Source organism: Erythrolamprus reginae, chromosome 8 (assembly GCF_031021105.1).
Source record: "Erythrolamprus reginae isolate rEryReg1 chromosome 8, rEryReg1.hap1, whole genome shotgun sequence".
Lineage (NCBI taxonomy): Eukaryota > Metazoa > Chordata > Lepidosauria > Squamata > Dipsadidae > Erythrolamprus > Erythrolamprus reginae.
The window spans coordinates 52,944,581-52,967,812 of record NC_091957.1 but is presented as its reverse complement, the minus strand read 5'-3'; the positions used below and the strand labels follow the sequence as shown (position 1 = coordinate 52,967,812).

The window sequence follows — 23,232 nt, the reverse complement described above, 5'->3', positions numbered from 1 at the left end:
GTTATTAAAAGTGGTTCCTCCATAGTTTAAGGAACTGGGGATGCATTAGATACCTGAAAGATCCGTTCTTCTTCCAACTCCAAATCTTCACATGGTGCTTGCCAACCGCAAAGTTTGTGCAAATGTGTTGTTCTATCCCAGAAGTCTTCAAACTTGGCAACTTTTAAGACTTGTGGACTTCAACTCCCAGAATTCTATGCTGGCTGGAGAATTCTGGGAGTTGAAGTCCGCAAGTCTTAAAGTTGCCAAGTTTGAAGACCTCTGTTCTATCCAAACTAGACCACGGGAGAAGGAAATAATGACCAGGAACTGCTTTCTTTTGGGAGGGTAAGTTTTTATTGAAAATTGACAACATTAGAAAGGTATTAAGTTCAACAGTGCTGGTTGGTTCACGTGGATCATGTAAATATATATGTATATATATATATATATATATTGAGTGCAGCTGTCCAATCACAACTGTTCATAACAAAAGGTCTTTTAAAAAAAAAGAAGACAGAAAGAAAACAAATACCTGGGAACCAGGACATGCAGTAAATGGTTCAAAAACACAATCCCAAAAGTTCTGAGTTAGGTACATTTTTAAGGGCAGTTACACCTGACTTGCAACAATTAACTTTGAAAGACAAGAAGATGCATTTACAATTTTATTTTCCCTCGCCACCTTTAATATAATAGAAGCATCTGTTTTTCCTCCCTTCGAAAATTAGGGGTTAGAACTTTGGGGGATTAATCCTACGACAATACTACTACTTAGGTCTTTATACAATACATCTCTTTCTCTCCCTCAAATGCTTAAGGCTCTTTGTGCATTTTAAGAATTCTTGCAAAGACTGCAGAAGGAACTGTTTCTACGGGGCAGGAAGCTGGATCTAGAAGGAGAGAGATTAAACCATCAATGTTCCGTTTCTCAATGCAATAGGTTGAATGGAAACAAATTTAGTGAAGGTATTTTCTTTATTTATCTTCATTAGGAAATATTTGTTACTTTTTTCTTTAAACCGAAACGGCAGGTTATCTAAGGCTTCCCCCACCCCCAATGAAAAATAGAATTTCCCCCTCTCTAAAGTCCCCAACTGTCCTTTTTACTCAGCGTTCAAAGTAAATATTCCTCAGAGGTAGCAAAGTCATATTTTATTTCTGTGTGTTGTTCATTGCATATTTTTTCTTTTTTAATCTACACCAACCCGTGAAGGAATAGGACAATCCTTCCCTTTCTGTTCGATGACATTGAGGCAAAACTAGGGAGGGAATAACAATAACCATAATCCACGGTAAGTCCTGTCTCGGTGTATAGTAGCCACCTCATGAATTGGACTGCAATATCTGGTTGGGGTTGTAGAAAGTGTCTCGCCTTTCCCATTATTTTTCCATCTTGTCTCGCACAGCACAAGGTACCTCAGCTTAAAATAAAATAAAATAAAATCCCAAACAACCCACACAGACAAGTGTGGGAGAAAGCAAACCCAAATCTCCTTTTTTTCCCCCACCCCGGGCTAAATTTCTTTTTATTTATTCTGGTCTGTCCCACCCTTCCCAAGCAGGATGGGTATCCCTACGTTCGCTCAAGTAGACGTCTTCTCAGAGAAACGTAGCAGGTGGAGACAGGTTAGAAAAAGCTACAAGTGGGGAAAGAGAGAAAAAAGAGAAAGAAAGAAAGATTTGTCAGTTCAACGGCAGAGGGATAAAAGAAGGCCATCGGAGGCTAAAAGCAGATTTATGGACAATTGAGGAACACAATCGAATGGAAAGGAGGGAAATTAAAACCCGAAATGTTATGTTTTAAACACCATCAAAAGGGAATGCCCATGTGGTCCTTGTTTTGCGTATCTGCGAATGTCGTAAACACGAGGATGGGTCACAAATTATTATTTATTAGATTAGATTAGATTTATTAGATTTGTATGCCGCCCCTCTCCATAGACTCGGGGCGGCTTACAGCAATGATAAAAACAATATACAGTGATCCCTCTATTATCGCGAGGGTTCCGTTCCCAGACCCCTCGCGATAATCGATTTTTCGCAATGTAGGGTTGCGGAAGTAAAAACACCATCTACGCATGCACGCCCTTTTCCCATGGCCGCGCATGCGCAGATGGTGGAGTTTGCGTTCCCCGCCGCCCACGCAAAGGGGAAACCCCGATTCGGCTCCTCGCTGCTGCTGCGCTACCGAGCAGATCAGCTGTTGGGCGGCCGAAGGAACCTTCCCTGGGTCTTCCCCTCTTGCTGGCGGGCGGGCGAGCGGCGGGCATCAGCGAGGAGCCGGGGTTTCCCCTTTGCGTGGGCGGCCGGGAAGACCCAGGTTGGGGTTTTGGGGGGGTGCTGGGAAGCCCCCCATGCCGGCGGCGACCTTTTAAAACAGCCGCGCCGCTTCCCAGCTGACTCCCGAAGCCAAACGCGGAAGTGGTTTTTTTTAAATTAATATTTTTTTAAAAATCGCGATATAGCGTTTCGCGAAGATCGAGATCGCGAAACTTGAGGGATCGCTGTATAATGAAAAATCTAATAGAATCTAAAATAACAATACTGTAATACATTTAAAAAGTCTAAAAAACAAGAAACCCCAATATATAAAAACATACATACAGTCATATCATACACAAAAAACTACATAGGCAGGGGGAGATGTTTCAGTTCCCCCATGCTTGACGGCAGAGGTGGGTTTTAAGGAGTTTACGAAAGGCAAGAAGGGTGGGGGCAGTTCTAATCTCTGGAGGGAGCTGATTCCAGAGGGTCGGAGCCACCACAGAGAAGGCTCTTCCCCTGGGTCCCGCCAAACGACATTGTTTAGTTGACGGGACCCGGAGGAGACCAACTCTGTGGGACCTGACCATATTCTTGTCACCATCATCACTGCGGTTGCTAAACAGGGCAGCCGCTAAAAGGGGAGTATCTGGTACACTATCTGGTATACTACACCAGTGTTTCCCAACCTTGGCAACTTGAAGATATTTGGACTTCAACTCTCAGAATTCCCCAGCCAGTAAATGCTGGCTGGGGAATTCTGGGAGTTGAAGTCCAGATATCTTCAAGTTGCCAAGGTTGGGAAACACTGCACTACACTACTCGGAGAGGGGCGGCATACAAATATAATAAATCATACAAATCTAATAAATAATATTTGAGAAGATTAAGACTGCAGACGTCTTGGGGTGGAAGGAAACAAAGGAAGGCGCAACACAAACATATATTTTAAGTCGATGCAAACATTCAGAAGAAAGAGAGACAGAATTACAGAACAAGACTCGCTGAGTGAGCTCTCGATGGTTGATACCCAATACAGTGATACCTTGTCTTACAAACTTAATTGGTTCCGGGACGAGGTTCTTAAGGTGAAAAGTTTGTAAGACGAAATACTGTTTCCCATAGGAATCAATGGAAAAGCAATTAATGCGTGCAAGCCCAAAATTCAACCCTTTTGCCAGCTGAAGCGCCCGTTTTTGTGCTGCTGGGATTCCCCTGAGGCTCCCCTCCATGGGAAACCCCACCTCCGGACCTCTGTGTTTTTGCGATGCTGCGATTTCACTGAGGCTTCCCTCGCTGGGAAACCCCACCTATTTCCTGTATTTTATCTTAGGATGGATAGATGTTTATCCCAGGCATGTTTAAATTCAGTGACTGTAGATTTAGCAGCAATGTCTGCTGGAAGTTTGTTCCAAGCATCTACTACTCTTTCAGCAAAATAATATTTTCTCACGTTGCTTCTGATCTTTCCCCTCAGATTGTGTCCCCTTGTTCTTGTGTTCACTTTCCTATTAAAAACACTTACCTCCTGAAACTTATTTAACCATTTAACATATTTAAATGTTTCGATCATGTCCCCCCTTTCCCTTCTGTCCTCCAGACTATACAGATTGAGTTCATGAAGTCTTACCTGATAAGTTTTATGCTCAAGACCTTCCACCATTTTTGTAGCCTGTCTTTGGACCCGTTCAATTTTATCAATATCTTTTTGTAGGTGAGGTCTCCAGAACTGAACACAGTATTCCAAAAATGTGGTCCCACATCAACCCAGAAAGCTTTTTTTTCGGATGATAGGTGAGCTTGTTCACAAGGTGGGCATCCTAAACAATTCGCAGTGTACAAACACCCCCCCCTGCAATATCGGTCTTCTATATCAGGCGTGCACAACGATACAGCCGAAACAACAAATAAAAATAATGTAAACTGTTTGCATATCATATAAAATGGCATTCTTGGAAGGCCCATGAGATGACCACGGCTGAACGGGACAGCAATAAATAAGTGCAGGTCGACATCCCAGCTCAGTCTATTGAATTGGGAACTACTCAGTACATAGCCAAGGATTACTGTAAAAGAAGGGTAACAACAACAAAAGAAAGAAAGAAAGAAAGAAAGAAAGAAAGAAAGGAAAAAAGAATAAAAACAAAGCATTAACCAGAATTGTTTTGATGTTTATTTTCCTTTCTTTTTTTAAAAAAGAAGATAGATAGATAAGAACAAAGGACAAACACCCCCCCCCCAAATGGAAATAATGTAGGAGAAAACCTGCAAGGGGACAGTATTAACTCAGAACCATTTCAGTACAATGAGTTTACTTCCAAGAAAATCAAGCTTTCATATTTGAAGGGTTTCCAAGAATATTGAAAATATGAATGGCCATTTGGTGATGGGGCTGAGAAAGATATCCTAAAACTATTCATTATGGTTGTTTGGCTCAGGAATGGCTAGTTCTACACTGAGGATAGGATACGTATTTATATAGAGCAAGGGTCTCCCAACTTGGCAATTGTAAGATATGTGGACTTCAACTCCCAGAATTCCCCAGCCAGCCATGCTTGTGGCATTCATGCTGGCTGGGGAATTCTGGGAGTTGAAGTCCATAAGTCTTAGAAGTTCCATATTTGGAAGCTCTCACTCTAGAGAATGGGACAATAGTTGATCACGGATGGTCCATCCATCACCTTTATAACTGGGACCACCAAGTAGGAAACTTTTTACAATTAAGACGTGGCCTTAGGAACAAATGTGAGAACAGGATACTAAATCCAAAGCACATGAAGACATTTAAGAGGGAAGTAGTTTCTCTTTACATAGACTGTAAAAAATATGACTTTAACAATCGAGTTGTCGAAGCGTGGAACTCATTACCGGACTCAATAGTGTCAACCCCCAATCCCCTACACTTCTCCATTAAACTCTCCACGATTGACCTCTCCAGATTCCTCAGAGGCCAGTAAGGGGCGTACATAAGTGCACTGATGTGCCTATCGTCCCCTGTCCAATTCTCTTTCCTTACCCCTTTTATCTTATATATTCTCTCCTCTATATATATTCTCTTCCTATCCACTTCTCTTCTTTTTTACTTCCTATCTTTATATATATTACCTAATGTCTATTCTCTCTCATATGTATTGTATATTGGACAAAGAATAAATAAAAAAAATAAAAAATAAATAGACTTGTAGAGACAATATCAGGTTCCTTGAGGTAGAACTTTCTTTTTAAGCAATATTTCAACTGAAATCAAGACTAATGGACAGAAGAGTTTAGGAGGAATCTGGAAAAAGGCGGATTAGGTGTTGAGAAGCTCCCTCCCTTTCTATCAAGGACATTTCTCAAGTCAACACAAATGTCTTCCCACTTTTTAGATGGTCCAAATTTCAGAGCTGCCTTCTGTGAAGAGCACAGATCAAGGTCAAAGAAGCAAGAACAGGGGAATAACAATCAACTCTAGAGCAACGTTCCTCAATTTGGAGATCTGATCAATAGCTCCATACACTGGAGTCAAAATCCGTTAAAAATGAGATTGTCTATTCCAGACAATCTACTAGCTCTTTCTGGATGATCAAACAATTTACTAGCTCTTTCTGGATGATCAAAAGTGGGTTTGTCAATTGCTTGGTTGTGTGTGTGTGTTTGTACCGCCTATACCTCCTATATCGAAATGATGTGCCGGTGCCTGGAGGCTGTTGGGGCCTGGATGGGTGTCAACAAACTCAAACTCAACCCAGACAAGACGGAGTGGCTGTGGGTCCTGCCTCCCAAGGACAATTCCATCTGTCCGTCCATCACCCTGGGGGGAGAATCATTGACCCCCTCAGAGAGGGTTCGCAACTTGGGCGTCCTCCTCGATCCACAGCTCACATTAGAGAAACACCTTTCAGCTGTGGTGAGGGGGGCGTTCGCCCAGGTTTGCCTGGTGCACCAGTTGCGACCCTATTTGGACCGGGAGTCACTACTCACCTTCACTCATGTCCTCATCACCTCGAGGCTCGACTACTGTAACGCTCTCTACATGGGGCTACCTTTGAAAAGTGTTCGGAAACTTCAGATTGTGCAGAATGCAGCTGCGAGAGCTATCATGGGCTTTCCCAAACATGCCCATGTTACTCCAACACTCCGCAGTCTGCATTGGTTGCCGATCAGTTTCCGGTCACAATTCAAAGTGTTGGTTATGACCTATAAAGCCCTTCATGGCACCGCCTTCTGCCGCACGAATCCCAGCGACCAGTTAGATCCCGCAGAGTGGGTCTTCTCCGGGTCCCGTCAACCAAACAATGTCGCTTGGCGGGACCCAGAGGAAGAGCCTTCTCTGTGGCGGCCCCGACCCTCTGGAACCAACTCCCCCCAGAGATTAGAATTGCCCCCACCCTCCTTGCCTTTCGTAAGCTGCTTAAAACCCTCCTCTGCCACTAGGCATGGGTTAACTAAGATACACTTTCCCCCTAGGCCTTCACAATTTATGTATGGTATGTTTGTATGTATGATTGGTTTTTATATAATGGGTTTTTAACTGTTTTTTAGTATTGGATTTTGTTGTACTGTTTTACTGCTGTTGTTAGCCGCCCCAAGTCTGCGTAGAGGGGCGGCATACAAATCCAATAAATAATAATAATAAAAAAAATAATTTCCTTGCGTCAATAAAACAGCTCGGCTACATTTTCAAATTCCTCTTGTTGCCCTCATTTTGTTGTGCTTGTAACAGTAAAGATGCATTTAAAAAAAAAATCAACAATAGGATGAACCTTAAAACATATCCTAAAAAGCTCTTCCCAAAAAGGCAAACAGAAACATTCACATTAGGCACAATTTGTGGCTTGCTGAAGTGCTGATGCTAAAGGTTTTGGGGAGATCAATCCCGAGAGAAAGTGCCAGTAAACAGGATAAAAACAGAGCGGTATTTGGAGCTTAGCTCATCAGATTTAGGAAAGGATTGCCAAAAAATCTTTGCCAAAACAGTTGAGAGAATGCAGCCTCTTTTTTTGCATTCAGGAAAAACAGAACAAAACCAAAAAAATTTAAAAAATGCAGAACAGAAGAAGAAAATGCATTAGAAAGAAAAGATACAGGGATGAAATGCTTACTAATTCAATTTTTTTTTTCCTGGAGCAAGGTCTGCAAGAAGCTTGAACTGAAAACAAACAACAACGAAAAAGGATTAAGGTTTCTCTCCAATCATTTAAGCTAAATAAGGCTTGAACCAGAGATGGGCAACATAATTTTGAATTCAGTGTCATGCTAAGAGGCGCAGAGCATTTTTTAATACATTCGAAGGGCTCTGCTTTATGGCAGATGCTGTTTGATTGAAAATAAACATACGGTATTTATCAACCGTGAACTTCCTAACGTGGAACAAAATATAAATAGTTGATTTAAAAAATTGACCTTAAGGCTTAATAACAGTCAGTGGAGGAATAAGGTGACCACAATGAATCAGAAACGATATTTATCTGCCTTTTAAACGTCTGCAGCCCTTGAGCTTACAAACCTTCTAGCAATTTTAAAAAGGAGATGCTTCCAATTTGTAATGCTGGCAAAGAAACGTAGGCAAGCATCAACACAATTCTGGCATTGCCACAATCTACGGTACTTGCCTATCCCTGGTGTCTAAATTATAAGAAGAAAAAAATCTGTTAGTTTTGTTTAAATTGTTTAAACATGCATGGATTCTGCAGCATTATGTTTGCCAATTTTTTTTTCTTTTTTGGGGTGATAGCAGATTGCAGCCGGCAGTTTTGGTGGAGGTAGGGAAACACATGCACCATGCAAAAAATTTCCCAGCCCAAATCAAAATGGGAATGATTCGGGAATGGTTGGGAAGATTCTCTCCAAAGAAGAACCACTTGCCTTAATCTCCGATTCTTTGTTTTTCACCTATAATCTGAGGGACCCACAACTACCAGGCTTCAGGAAATGGCAATTTGCCCAAAGCAATTCAAAAGCTAACAAGGACCCACAATGTTTATCCTAGTTGCTCTCCAGCCCTGGGTCATGTTCGGTGACCAGGATAAATAAATCTATTGTTTGGGTTCATTTTTTTCATATAGCTGATGTTGTCCTGAAGACAAACTGTTGGTTTTTCTCCTTTCTGTTTTTAGTTTGTCTTTCATTCCAGGCACAAACTGTTCTGGAAAAATCCTTTAACCCCAGAAAAACCTGTTTAAATTATACAGTGTTCCCTCGATTTTCACGGGGGATGCATTCCGACACCACCCACGAAAGTCGAATTGCCGCGAAGTAGAGATGCGGACGTAAATACACTATTTTTGTCTATGAACAGTATCACAAGCCTTCCATTAGCACTTGAAACCCCTAAATTGCAATTTCCCATTCCCTTAGCAACCATTTAGATTATTACTCACCCTGTTTATTTATTAAAGTTTATTTAAAAAAATATTTATTAAAGGCAAACAAAAGTTTGGCAATGACATATGACGTCATCAGGCGGGAAAAAACGTAGTATAGGGAAAAAACCCATGAAGTATTTTTTAATTAATATTTTTGAAAAACGTGGTATAGACTTTTCGTGAAGTTTGAACCCGCGAAAATCGAGGGAACACTGTATATCGAACCCACCCGTTGACTATTTTTAAAAAGTTCCAGATGATCTAAGTAAGATTTCATCCTATGTAAATAGTTGGAAGATTATTATTTTTCCCAGTAGTGGAAAGTTTAGTTATTGTTTGGATCCAACCAGCTTAGCAACTAAAGGCCAGTAACACTATAGTTACTTATGACTACAATTGGGACTAGAATTTCCGTTGCTAAGCAAGATGGTTGTTAAGTGGATTGGGCACTTTACAGCCCTCTCTAAGCGGTTTACGGAGAGTCAGCCTCTTGCCCCCAACAATCTGGGTCCTCATTTTACCAACCTAGAAAGGATGGAAGGCTGAGTCAACCTTGAACCTAGTGAGATTCGATCTGCCAAACTGTTGGCAGCCAGTGATCAGCAGAAGTAACTTGTGATACTGCACTCTAACCACTACACCACCAAGGCTCTTTTGAGTTGGAAACTTTGGGAATTGGGAAGGGGTGGTTGCATGAGAGGAAAAAATACATGCCACAACAAATTCTTTCCAGAGATTCAAGGTCATCTTTTGTTCAGCACCAGCTGGAAGTACAGGGGAGGATTGCGGACGTTGAGAGAAAGTGGAGTGGTCCACGTCATGAACTTGTGAGTGTGGGGATGAGAGACGAACCTTAATCTGAGTGGAGAACTGTAGGAAAAGTTACTATCAGCTTGACTACAGTTCGTATCCAACATGGCTCTGTTAATAAATTGGAACTTGGAAGAAGGTCAAAAGTTTTGGACTCTGATTTATTTCTCGGATGTTAATTGGGACGCTGGCAGGTGATGTATTTCGTAAGAAAGCTTTTTAATACTTTTTTTTAAAATGTAACACTTAATTTTATTTATTTGTTTATTTTTTGTGGCAGTTGAAATAGCCGACGAAGAAGGGAAAGGATTTACCTAGCCTTCACCTCGCTTAGTAGCAAGGATGAGCAAACTGGAATTTCTGTATGTTGGGAATGGCCAAAAATACTAGGAGTCGGATGATTCACAGGAGGATTGTGTCTGGTCTGGCACAAGGTGTGTTTGTGAGTCCCACTGCCTTCTTTGCCTTCTCGGTTTAGTCACAGCTTACCAACAACAAGGTACCGTTCATGCACCATGCAGCAAACAGCAGGGATTAACTGAAAAATAGCACACAAATAATAACTAAGAGGAAGGGAAATTTAGCGCAATGAAAAACATAAGGGGAAAAGAAATAAAAGAATATATACATATGTATATATACTGCTCAAAAAGGCGGGGGACACTCAAATAACACATCCTAGATCTGAATGAATGAAATATTCTCATTAAATATTTCATTTGCACAACTATTCCATTTGCCCAATAGCATGTGAAACTGATTGTCAATCAGTGTTGGTTCCTAAGTGGACAGTTTGATTTCACAGAAGTTTGATTTACTTGGAGTTATATTGTGTTGTTTAAGTGTTCCCTTTATTTTTTTTGAGCAGTGTATATTTTTAAAAAATAAGCTTTGATATTTTTTTTCCTTGTGTTATTTCAGCAGCAATTTTTTTTAAAAAATTTTTTAAATGTTTGCAGGGAGGGTGAAGACTGGGTGAAAGAGTAAAAACGGAGGAAGTGGAGCAGATTACACCCCCAAAAAAAATTCGGCCAAAAAGATGGCGGTGTCCATGAAAGAACCGCCTCCATGATGTAACCAGTGGATTGCTGCTGATTCTGGTGCAAATTGGGAGGAACCCACCTCTGTAATCAGGAGGTGACTTAAGTAAGATGGAATTGGCAGTGTGACCACATGACATGCTCTAACGCCTTCTCTGGCCAGTTTTTATGATGGGAAGTAGTGTTTTGGACTTCCGAGGTGGGCCGAGAGACTGTCTACCATCTTTCAAGTTTTGAAAGCCCAAGAAACATTGCCACGACCAGATGGGAATATACCCAGAGGTTGATTAAACCAGTTAAGCAACAACCCAAGAGATCCTATCCCTCTATCTATCCGTGCCCTGAACATCCTAGCTCCCAAAGAGGATTTCCAAAAAAGAGGTAAGGCACGTTGGTATCCCAAGGATGGTCAAAAGACCTCAACTATGGAGAAAACTATGTCCACTTACTTTTTTCTCTCCTTTTCCCTTTTCAGGGTCTGTGAGCCTCCTGCCAGCTGAGTCTGAGACTGAAGTAATTCAGTGGCTGTCTTCCTCTGCTTAAACGCATTGACTTCATCGTCCAAGGCTTTCTTCTTGTCCTCCAGCTTTTTCTTCTCATCCTGGTGCAGCTTCTTCAGGCGATCAAATTTCTCGTGGAGCTGGAATCAGGGTACCAAGGCACACAAGTCGATACCAATTCTCAAGGGTTAAGGATCCTTGGCTCATATCAGGAGCATCCAGAATTCACCCAGGAACCCATGAGGTTCCTCAGAAACTTACTAACAACCTGGAACAAAGTGATCTATATACAGACCATCTCAAAACTCTCAACATAAGAACATAAGCAGAGCCATGCTGAATCGGGCCAAAGCCCGTCGAGTCCAACATTCTGTGTCGCACAGTGGCCCACCAATTGTCCATGGGGCTCTTGAGCAGAAAGAGAAGGCAAAACCCTCCCTTTCTCTTGTTCCCCAACAAATGGTACCCAAGGGAATCCTGCCTGTCTCAACCAACATAGAGGCGGCACTTGGACATCCTCAAGGAAGAGAGTGATGGGGTTCCACCATCCTGTAACCCACTTACTTTGTGAAGGGATTACATTACACACGAAAGACAGAAGCTTGGATCAAAAAAATATATCTGTAACGTGGGTTGGAGCACATTTAACGTCTAAATAGCCTGCTGAACAAAGAAGCTTGGACAGAAACACAGAAGTGATCATTAGGAAAGCTGAATGGAGAACTTTGATTTAATTTAAATGACTCTCCGAGGTGGCATAACCTGCCGCAAATCTCCAACAAATGATGTGACATTTTGAGAAACCTCTCTCCAGCTTGCCATTTTATTCATAGAAACATAGAAACATAGAAGTCTGACGGCAGAAAAAGACCTCATGATCCATCTAGTCTGCCCTTATACTATTTTCTATATTTTATCTTAGGATGGATCTATGTTTATCCCAGGCAGGTTTAAATTCAGTTGCTGTGGATTTATCTACCACGTCTGCTGGAAGTTTGTTCCAAGGATCTACTACTCTTTCAGTGAAATAATATTTTCTCATGTTGCTTTTGATCTTTCCCCCAACTAACTTCAGATTGTGTCCCCTTGTTCTGGTGTTCACTTTCCTATTAAAAACACTTCCCTCCTGGACCTTATTTAACCCTTTAACATATTTAAATGTTTCGATCCTGTCCCCCCTTTTCCTTCCGTCCTCCAGACTATACAGATTGAGTTCATTAAGTCTTTCCTGATACGTTTTATGCTTAAGACCTTCCACCATTCTTGTAGCCCGTCTTTGGACCCGTTCAATTTTGTCAATATCTTTTTGTAGGTGAGGTCTCCAGAACTGAACACAGTATTCCAAATGTGGTCTCACCAGCACTCTATACAGTGGGATCATAATCTCCCTCTTCCTGCTTGTTATACCTCTAGCTATGCAGCCAAGCATTCTACTTGCTTTTCCTACCGCCTGACTGCACTGTTCACCCATTTTGAGACTGTCAGAAATCACTACCCCTAGATATTTCTCCCTCGGCTTTGCATAGAAAAAAAAAAGAGTCCACAAGAAAGTAAGGATTGAAAACCCGACCTATTTTAAGTGGGGCATAGACCTTCTGGAAGTCAGGTTTGATCTGTTGGTTTGGGGAAGGGTTCCACCAAATATTGCAGGTGGTGCTATGATGTTTGCAGTTTGATTCAACAAAAGCTATGTTGTCGTAACGGAAAGAATGCATTTGAAACCAGAAATATTGCTCAGCTAAACCACAAGTCATTTTGCTTATGATTGGTGTGATACTATCTCAACTTCTCTGCAGAGCCTCGTCAATTCTAGAGTCACTTTGTAGTGAGATAAAATGCAAATACATTCAATCCATCCATCCACCCACCCATCCACCCACCCACACACCCACACACCCACCCACCCATCCATCCATCCATCAATCAATCAGTTCACCTCTTTTTCAGCTTCTTTCAACTCTGCTTCCTTCTCTTTCACCCTCTGGACAAACATCTGTCTCATTTCCTCTTCTTTCTTCTGAAGTTCTCCAAGAAATTCATTCCTTTTGGCCTCGTAGGTTTCTTGTAAACTGCAGCCAGAAGGTGAAAAATATTTGAAAAGAGGGTGGAGAGGAACCAAATATTCTTTATTGGCCAAGTGTTATTGGACACACAAGGAATAAGTTCTCCATGTACATACAAACGGCAAAGTGATAGATCAAATATAACTATCTATTCTTTCATTGATATGTTCTATTACTATATATTCTTTCTATTCTTTCTTAGATATATTTTACTATGAGTATCTTCTCTATAACCTTCATCGTGTATTTTACTATGTGTGTGTGTGTGTGTGTGTGTATGTGTGTGTGTGTGTGTGTGTGTGTGTATATATATATATATGTTTTCGTAGATTTTCACGGGTATATGTATGTAGATTGTTCTGAGTTCGGGTTTTGCCCTGTGTAATATTTTGCATGTCTATGCATGCATGCAAAATATGCAAAATATTACACACACACACACACACACATATATACAGTATACCCACTAAAACCCTCATTGTGTATTGGACAAAATAAATAAATAGATAGATAGACAGACAGACAGACAGACAGACAGACGATAGATAGATAGATAGATAGATAGATAGATAGATAGATAGATAGATAGAGACAGAGGGAAAAAAAGATTGACAGACTAGTGAGCTAGATACCATAGGTAGCTAAATAGCTAACTAGATCTATCTATTTATCTATCTGTCTATCTGTCCATCTGTCTGTATGGATAGATAGATAGATAGATAGATAGATAGATAGATAGATAGATAGATAGATAGATGCTTGAAATATCTCTTGGCTGGCATACAATAGTGCCATGAAAGAATCTTAGACCAAAGTTTATGTTTTCAAAAACGAATTTTTCCGTGTTTTTTTTCCTCTAAGCGATTTCCCCTCTACTAATGTTGTATTAAGTAGTGCTGTGGTGCAGGGATAAAGCAGGCAACAAAATTTTACTCCTGTAGCAGTAACCACCATCCAGCCTTATCTTTGGGGCAGCCCCTTCCTTCCACGGGTGCCCCTTCTCAGGATATAAACCTAAAGTAATATTACAAGTACAGTGGAAGTGAATGCGGAGTCATGGTGCTTCAGCAGAATGATGCAATCTGTTCTATGATCTGATTGGTCAGAACATGTATATAATGCAATACACCTTTTGTGTGGGTGTGGTCTGGTTTGATGGTTTGATTTAGTGATTTAGTATAGTGTGGTCTGATACTGGTTGGTTAGGTGGTGGTTTGTTAGGCAATATAGTGTAAATAGTTATTTTTTGATACTACTGAAGAAACAAATGAGCCTTCTGAAGAAGGCACTCCTGCTGTCATGTCTTTATTGAGAAAACTACCTAGTGCCTGGTATTCACCATGTTTCCAACACAAATTCAAAATAACTCTTGACACCCCCTGACCAGGTAAACCATACCTGAACGGCTTGCTGTCGGGATCCGTGTCCTTAAATCCCATTTCTTCCAGTTTACACCGTCGGTATAACTCGTAATGACGTGTGTGGGTTTGTTCGCGAAGGTCTTCCATGTTTATCCGGATCAACATCTCTCTGAGTTTCACAAAGTCACAGTGGGTTTCGTTTTCCACTGTGTGGGTCGATAAAAAGAGGGCAACAGATCATGTTTACTTCATTTCATGTTGCTCTACAACAGAGGTCTTCAAACTGGGCAACTTTAAGACTTGTGGACTTTAACTCCCAGAATTCTCCAGCAAGCATAGCTGGCTAGAGAATTCTGGGAGTTGAAGTCCACAAGTCTTAAAGTTGCCAAGTTTGAAGACCCCTGCTCTACAACTTTGTTCCTCTATCTTAGTGACTTTTGAGATGTGGGGGACCTCAACTCCCAGAATTCCGCAGCCAGTATGGTTGCCTGGGGAATTCTGGGAGTTGAAGTCCATTTATCTTCAAACGGCCATGGTTGAAAACAGAATAACAAATGTACAATGACATCCAAGAAATAGATATGATTCCCCACACCTTTCCAATATTTATATAGGCTAAATATTTGATGAGAACAGTATTTACTGTCAGGATTTTAAACCTGAGATAATATTCAGAGTGCAGTGGAAATGCTATAATTACTGTAAAGTAGAAGGAATTCTGAGTCACAATTCTGAGGAACTTCCACCTCACAAACCCCCCAAAATAAATACATATTTTAATTACGCAGTCCTCTTTAACACTAATATGTTATTTCAGAGGTGGGTGCCTACCGTTGTAACCAGTTCTTTAGAACTGTTAGTAAACTGGTGGTGACGTCATAAAGCTGGTTCTGTCAGTACCGGTGCTGTGGGCACCGCTATTTTGTTTTTGGCTTCTGCGCATGCAGAGAAGCTGGGGCTTTTTTTTCTTCTGTGCATGGGCAGGAGCTAAGATTTCAACACTGTGCCTGCGCAGCCGCGCTGCCAGGCAGCCACATGGCATGCAATGTGCACCCTGCCATGTGGCACGAAAGGAAGCGAACTGACAGCGAGGTAATTTATGTTACTCATTTTGGAAATGAAATGTCTGGAAAAAACAACAACCAAGCTCAGAGAATAATTGACTAACAATGTTGGGAGCAGGCGGGAGTTGCTACTAACGCCGCTACTACCATGTTTCCCCGAAAATAAGACGCTGTCTTATATTAATTTTTGCTCCAAAAGTTGTGCTACGTCTTATTTTCGGGGGGGAGGGGTCTTACATTTCTCAAATAAGACAAATTCACAGGCAGAAAAGCTGACACCCCCAAAGAAAGTGTACGGTACCTGTCAGTATGGCACCCACACACACAAACGACGGCACTTATAGGGTACAACAGTATACTCCCGCTATTGCAGCTTCCGGCCACCAGAGGAATTACAGTCTATGCACTGTAGTAGAGACTGTAATGGCGGTGAGACAGCAGCAGACTGTGTCTGCTGTACTGGACGGTACAAAGCGATGGAAGGGGCCAGCAGGGGACGCCACATTATTACGGTACCACTATGAACAGCTTTGAATGGTACCGTATGTTTTTCCACCGTACCGTATGTAAACTTGACTATGCCTTATTTTCGGGGGTTGCCTTATATTAGCAAATTCTGCAAAACCTCTGACATGCCTTACTTTCGGGGTAGGTCTTATTTTTGGGGAAACAGGGTATGCGGCTTCGGGACTCTGGGGTCTACACATCCCAGTGAGATTTTGCTTCCAAGCCACAAAGGCCTCTTGGACTAGTTACTATACTTACCCTGCACTATCCCCCATGGATATTGACGTGCCTTCATCATTTTATTCCCTATCTTGATTTCTTCTGTGCTGCCAATGATGGCGAAAGGTAAATGAGCCTGGAGTAACACCCCACCCCCAAAAAAAGAGAACAGAGAAAGCACCTTCAATATTAGTTGATGTATCCGACAATACAGGTAGGAGCCACAATTTCATCAAACTTAGGTGGATTTTAGGGAATCCCTTATAGCAATAGACTGCAATTAGGGAATGCTTTACATACATGGTTAACGCACGAATCCCAGCGACCGGTCAGGTCCCACAGAGTTGGCCTTCTCCGGGCCCCGTCGACTAAACAATGTCGTCTGGCGGGACCCAGGGGAAGAGCCTTCTCTGTGGTGGCTGCGACCCTCTGGAATCAGCTCCCCCCGGAGATTAGAACTGCCCCTACCCTCCTTGCCTTTCGTAAACTCCTCAAAACCCACCTCTGTCGTCAAGCGTGGGGGAACTGAGACATCTCCCCCTGCCTATTTAGTTTTAGTGCATGATATGACTGTATGTATGTTTTTTATATTGGGGTTCCTTGTTTTTAGATTTTTTAAATGTACAATTGCTATTTTAGATTTTAAATTATTAGATTTGTCAATACATATTGTTCTTTATCACTGTTGTGAGCCGCCCCGAGTCTACGGAGAGGGGCGGCATACAAATCTAATAAATAATAATAATAATAACAACAACAACAACAACAACAACTCTGTAAATCGTGCCTCTCTACTTGCATAATAATAATAATAATAATAATAATAATAACAACAACAACAACAACAACAACAACAACAACAACAACAACAACAGAGTTGGAAGGGACCTTGGAGGTCTTCTAGTCCAACCCCCTGCTTAGGCAGGAAACTCTACACTACTTCAGACCGATGGTTATCCAACATCTTCTTAAGAACTTCCAGAGTTGGAGCTTTCACAACTTCTGGAGGTAAGCTGTTCCACGGATTAATGGTTCTAACCGTCAGGAAATTCCCCCTTAGTTCTAAGTTGCTTCTCTCTTTGTTTAGTTTCCACCCATTGCTTCTTGTTCTACCCTTAGGTGCTTTGGAGAATAGCTTGACTCCTATTTTATTGAAGACATTTTGCTTCTCATCCAATAAGCTTCCTCAGCTTCTCTCATAAGCTTCTTCCGTTTCTCTCAGAACTGAAGAAGCTTCTTGGGTGAGAAGCAAAAGTTCTTCAAAGGAAATAAAAACAAAAAGTTTGGTTGCCTCTTGGGAAGAAAAAAAAACACTTTTAGGATAACCATGACCATGATGGACAATCTCCCTAGACTTTTTTCCAAATGAAAATATTTCATTCCAAAAGCGATTCTGGTTAGTTATTGTGGTATTATCTTACATTCATGGTCCCGTTGATTTCTGATACGGATTCATCATCGGTAGGGAATTGGTAGATCTGTACTCCGTTGCTGACGAGTTCACTGGTGATCTTAATTTTGAATTTGGTCAGCTCGCTCTTGGAGATGGCATCGGATTTGGCAATAATAGGAATGATGTTCACCTGCAGAGAATCCCAACAGAGAAAAGAGAGTTTCTGAACATTTGAACAACATAAAATTTGATTGCATGTCAATGTGAAGTTAATTGCATTTGGAGTAGAAAAAGAAGGGAGCACTAACCACAAAATCCTGCTTCCCAAACAAAGAACTATATCTGTGCATATTTTTTTATTAAGTTTTAATTCTTTTCTCTCGCTCTATCTTTTTAAACTCCAAAAATAATAGAAAAGAGAATGCCAGCTGGTTTTGCCTGCTCTGGAACATCCCTTCTTCCGCCGCCCTGGCTTTTAGGCAAAATGGTTCTATTCATCTGGCAAGCATCCTTAGTCTGATCAGCTTCAGCACCTTATTTTATCCCCTGGTTAGGGCTGAAAAAAATACCTTATTTGGAGAGAGTAGCGATGGAAAAAAGCCTGCAAAGACTTAGAACTGGAAAAAACATTCTTTGGAGAGTGTAGCAATGAAAAAGCCTGCAAGCCGGTAAGAGCCTTGAAGACATTAGCGCCTCGTTTGGGCTGGGGGGAAAAAAGCTTTATAAAAGCTATATTCAGAGTATAAGATGCACCCAAATTTTCAGCCTCTTTTAGTACGGGAAAAGGTGCGTCTCATACACTGAAAAATATGGTATATCCCACTTATCAAAATATGGGAAGCAGCATAGAAGTGGACCAACCTCTGAGGTCAGGTGAAGGTGTCCGGGGGAAAGCATTTTGAAATTCCCTGATATTTCCCTGACATTTTCCTGTAACTTGCGATCTAGTTAAGGCACGGTTGTAGATGACATCATACCAAACGGCTAAGCCATAGAGAAATATCGGTAGCTGAGAAAGCAAGTTGTTGTCACAGTTATGTTCATTTTTGCTTGAGTCTGCCAGGCAGTGTGATCCGTTGGTTTTTTTGCATGATTTTTCCCTGACTTTTAAACATCTTAATACAGTTAGTTCTCCCCCCCGATTTATTCTATTTTTTTCATGAATTCTCTGATAATTCCCTAATAATAATAATAATAATAATAATAATAATAATAATAATGATGATGATAATGATAATGATAATAATAGTAATAGTAGTAATAATGATAATGATAATGATAATGATAATGATAATGATAATGATAATAATACAGTGGTACCTGTACTTACGAACTTAATTCCTTCCGTGACCAGGTTCTTAAGTAAAAAAGTTTGTAAGAAGAAGCAATTTTTCCCATAGGAATCAATGTAAAAGCAAATAATGTGTGCGATTGGGGAAACCACAGGGAGGGTGGAGGCCCTGTTTCCTCCCAGGAGATTCCTAGAGAGGCCCCATGGAGGCTTCTCCCTGCCTTTTCCAGCCCTGTTTCTTCCCAGGAGATTCCTAGAGAGGCCCCGTGGAGGCTTCTCCCTGCCTTTTCCAGCCCTGTTTCTTCCCAGGAGATTCCTAGAGAGGCCCCGTGGAGGCTTCTCCCTGCCTTTTCCAGCCCTGTTTCCTCCCAGGAGATTCCTAGAGAGGCCCCGTGGAGGCTTCTCCCTGCCTTTTCCAGCCCTGTTTCTTCCCAGGAGATTCCTAGAGAGGCCCACGGAGGCTTCTCCCCGCCTTTTCCAGTTACAGTTTCAGAAGCTCGAGTTTCTAAGTGGAAAATGGTTCTTGAGAAGAGGCAAAAAAAAATTGAACACCCAGTTCTTATCTAGAAAAATTCAAAAGTAGAGGCGTTCTTAGGTAGAGGTACCACTGTATTTCCTGAACCACCAATTTCCCTGATAATTCGCTGATTTCCCTGTTTTCCAGGTTTGCTGGACACCCTGTGGTCAACACCTTCTCATCAGCTGACCCTGCACATCCTACCTTACTGTCCAATTTCTTCATGGTGACCAAGTCCAGGGATTTCAAGGAATGTCCCGTGGGAGCGATGAAGTACAAGCAAGCGTGGACCCTGGAATCGTGGTAATTATGCAGTACCCGCTTAATTTTCAGCTCCTCTTGGAGATAGGCTTCAAACTGAGTATCGATGAACTCCACAATGGGTTTATAGCTTCATGAAGGGGGGAAAAATATGAGGAGACAGAAGACACGTTAATTCTTTTCCAGTACTTCCTACATAGAAGAAAAAGCTTCTTTTGAGCAAACTCTTTCATCTGCTATTCTCCGGATTGTTGGGTGAGTACTACGACTTCCTACCCTCAATGCATCGCTACAGAGCACTGCACACCAAGACAACTAGACACAAGAACAGTTTTCCCCCCGAACGCCATTACTCTACTAAACAAATAATTCCCTCGACACTGTCAAACTATTTACTAAGTCTGCACTACTATTTCTACTACTTTTTTCTCATCATTCCTATCATTATTATTATTATTTACTCGGGCCAGCTCACAACAATAATAAAAACAATATTCCAGCGAAAACAAATCTAATATTAAAAACCACATAAAACCCTATCATATTTTAAAAAGCAAACAACATATAACCATTCTTTTTCTCCCACTTAGGACTATATTACTGTAACTTGTTGCTTGTATCCTAAGATTTTTATTAATGTTGATTGTTTCTTCATTGCTTATTTGACCCCTATGACAATCCTTAAGTGTTGTACCTCATGATTCTTGACAAATCTATATTTTCTTTTATGTACATTGATAGCATCTGCACCAAGACAAATTTCTTGTGTGTCCAATCACACTTGGCCAATAAAGAATTCTATTCTATTCTATATTTTCTATTCTATTCTATACTATTCTATATTTTCTATTTTATTCTATATTTTCTATTCTATTCTATATTTTTTGTTTTATTCCATTCTATTCTATTCTACTATTCTATTCTATTCTATTCTATTCTACTCTACTCTACTCTACTCTACTCTATCAGTCCCAGAATTCAAGACTGGACATGTCTCATGAGTAAATGCCACCCAGTGAAGAGCTGCTCTTCTTACCTCCTACCAGAGCTCTCTTGGCGACTCTCATCGGTTGTACGCACGTCCGTTGGCATAAGATTTGGCTTCTGCACATGCACAGCAAGCCAAATCTCACACGAGGACATGCGTGAAAGTGAGATTTTGGTGATTTTCGCCGACATTCTTGCTTCCGTGCGCAGAAGCTGAAAATGGCCAAAATCACCAAAATCTCACTCTCGTGTGCACCCTCACATGAGATTTGGCTTGCTGGCATAGCAAGATGAATTTAGCCAAAAAAATAAGTCCTGGTTTCTGTTGTGTTTGGGCCTGGGCCAGCCGTTGCTCCCACAGATGGGAGAGACGCGGCACAAAGTGAATGTGAAAGCCTGACTGACAGCCAGGAAGATTTGGCAGACAGCCAGGAGGATTCAGCAGACAGCCCAGGGGATTTGGCCTGCAGTCCCTCAGACAGTCTTTCCTCACTCAGTTCGTCTGCAGATCAATACATTGATCTACGTAGCCGAAGAGCTATGCAAAGAAGGGATCGCTTTAAGGAGTATTACAAATCATTATAGGAGCACCTGGGTTGGGTGTGGTTCCCTTAATGAGGGCTAAAGGAATAAAAAGGGAACAAGGGCCAAGGCAAACTGTGGCTGTTTATCTGTGTTGTTTTGTGGTTCCTGCTTTGAAGTTTCTGTGCGGTTGGAGTTTTCAACCCAGCTTTGTCGGACAAGTGGGAGGTGAAAACTCTGGGACTTGCTGTTTGCTTCAAAGATTCAAAAGGACTGCTGAAACGTCTTTGCTCATTCCAGGTTGTCTTTGTTTGTTTTTCCCTGTGTTTTTTATATGCGGCTGAAGTAAGCCTTGCATTGTTTTCGGACATTAAGAACTGTTTTTTGAGTAAGCTATTTTTGTTTATCTAATACAAGTTTGCTGATTAGCAGAGCACGTGTGTGTTTGATTTCTTTTCACTGGACTATTACGCATTGCCGAGCCAGTCAGGCAGAACAGTTTCTATTTCACCAAAGACAAGATCTGCTTACCTGTCCTCCTTGTTAATCTGATCGCCAAAGCCCACCGTGCTGACAATGGTCAGCTTCAGGTGGACGTTGCTTTCCTGCAAGTCGTAGGAACTGGATTTCAGCTGAACCCCTGGCTGGGAATGAGACGCTGGGTCTCCTTCAAACTTGGTGTTGAAGAGCGTATCCATCAACGTCGACTTCCCGAGACCTGTTTCTCCTTTGGGAGTTGGAAAAAAACCCAACACTCAACGTGAGAAAATATTATTTTACTGAAACAGTCGTAGATGCTTGGAACAAACTTCCAGCAGATGTGGTAGGTAAATCCACAGGAACTGAATTTAAACATGCCTGGGATAAACATATATCCATCCTAAGATAAAATATTAGGAAATAGTATCAGGGCAGACTAGATGGACCATGAGGTCTTTTTCTGCCATCAATTTTCTATGTTTCTATGTAACACTCACACACACGTTTTATTTAAAAAGGGCTCTAAAACCTACAACGACATTTAAGAAATAAAAAAAAAATACAGAGTGAACCGAAAAGCAGATGAGATCTTTTTTCTTTCCAATATTTACATAGGCTAAATATGTAATGAGAACTTATTTATCGGTACAGTACTGTTAACACAAGCAGGAGAATATTTAATGTTATAAGGAAGGAATGCTTTAGGGTTTCCACCCCATATAACAATAACAATAAACCAGTACAGGTGGTTCCAGTAGAAATCGGCACATTGGGTGCTGTGCCAAAAGACCTCAGCCAGCATTTGAAAACAATAAACATTGACAAAATCACGATCTGTCAATTGCAAAAGGCTGCCATACTTGGATCTGCACGCATCATACTAAAATACATCCCACAGTCGTAGACGCTTGGGAAGTGTTCGACTTGTGATAGTGTGATAAGAAATCCAGCATATCAATCTCGTTTGCTGCGTATTATTGTTTTTTATTATTATTATTATTATTATTATTATTATTATTATTATTAACAACAACAACAACAACACACAGTCCTAGGCGCTTGGGAAATATTTAAATTGTAACACAGTGTTCCCTCGATTTCTGCGGGGGATGCGTTCCGAGACCGCCCGCGAAAGTCAAATTTCCGCGAAGTAGAGATGCGGAAGTAAATACACCATTTTGGGCTATAAACAGTATCACAAGCCTTCCCTTAACACTTTAAACCCCTAAATTACCATTTCCCATTCCCTTAACAACCATTTACTCACCATTATTGCTGCTACTCACCATTGAATAAGACACTTAGTGATCCTAATATTTATAAACATAATTATTTATTAACAATTTTTTTTTTGGTTATTTATTTGCTAAAATTATTAGCTTGGCGATGACATATGACATCATCGGGTGGGAAAAACCATGGTATAGGAAGTATTTTTTAATTAATATTTTTTGAAAAACCGTGGTATAGGCTATTCGCGAAGTTCGAACCCACGAAAATCGAGGGAACACTGTATTGTGATACGAAATCCAGCATGTAAATCTTGTTTGCTGTGTATTATTGTTTTTTATGATGATGATGATAATAATAATAATAATAATAATAATAATAATAATAATGATAATT

The 23,232-nt window shown here is 41.0% G+C and overlaps 1 protein-coding gene across 3 annotated transcripts in view; it reads right to left on the bottom strand.

Annotated features, from left to right (window-relative positions):
• Nucleotides 1–313: 313 nt before the first annotated feature.
• SEPTIN6 (septin 6) overlaps nt 314–23,232 on the bottom strand; it is a 55,909-nt gene continuing 32,990 nt past the window's right edge. The window contains exons 3-10 of one of the 3 annotated variants that reach the window (XM_070759941.1): nt 21,658–21,853; nt 19,561–19,747; nt 17,577–17,738; nt 16,195–16,291; nt 14,403–14,571; nt 12,878–13,010; nt 10,891–11,081; nt 314–1,619 (exon numbers count right to left, since the gene is read on the bottom strand). In XM_070759941.1, the coding sequence (XP_070616042.1) occupies nt 1,610–1,619; nt 10,891–11,081; nt 12,878–13,010; nt 14,403–14,571; nt 16,195–16,291; nt 17,577–17,738; nt 19,561–19,747; nt 21,658–21,853 (1,145 nt within the window). In that variant the 3' untranslated portion in view covers nt 314–1,609. Of the gene's footprint in view, nt 1,620–9,627; nt 9,940–10,890; nt 11,082–12,877; nt 13,011–14,402; nt 14,572–16,194; nt 16,292–17,576; nt 17,739–19,560; nt 19,748–21,657; nt 21,854–23,232 lie in introns of those variants that run through there. The other 2 variants (XM_070759940.1, XM_070759942.1) reach the window with 2 other exon arrangements.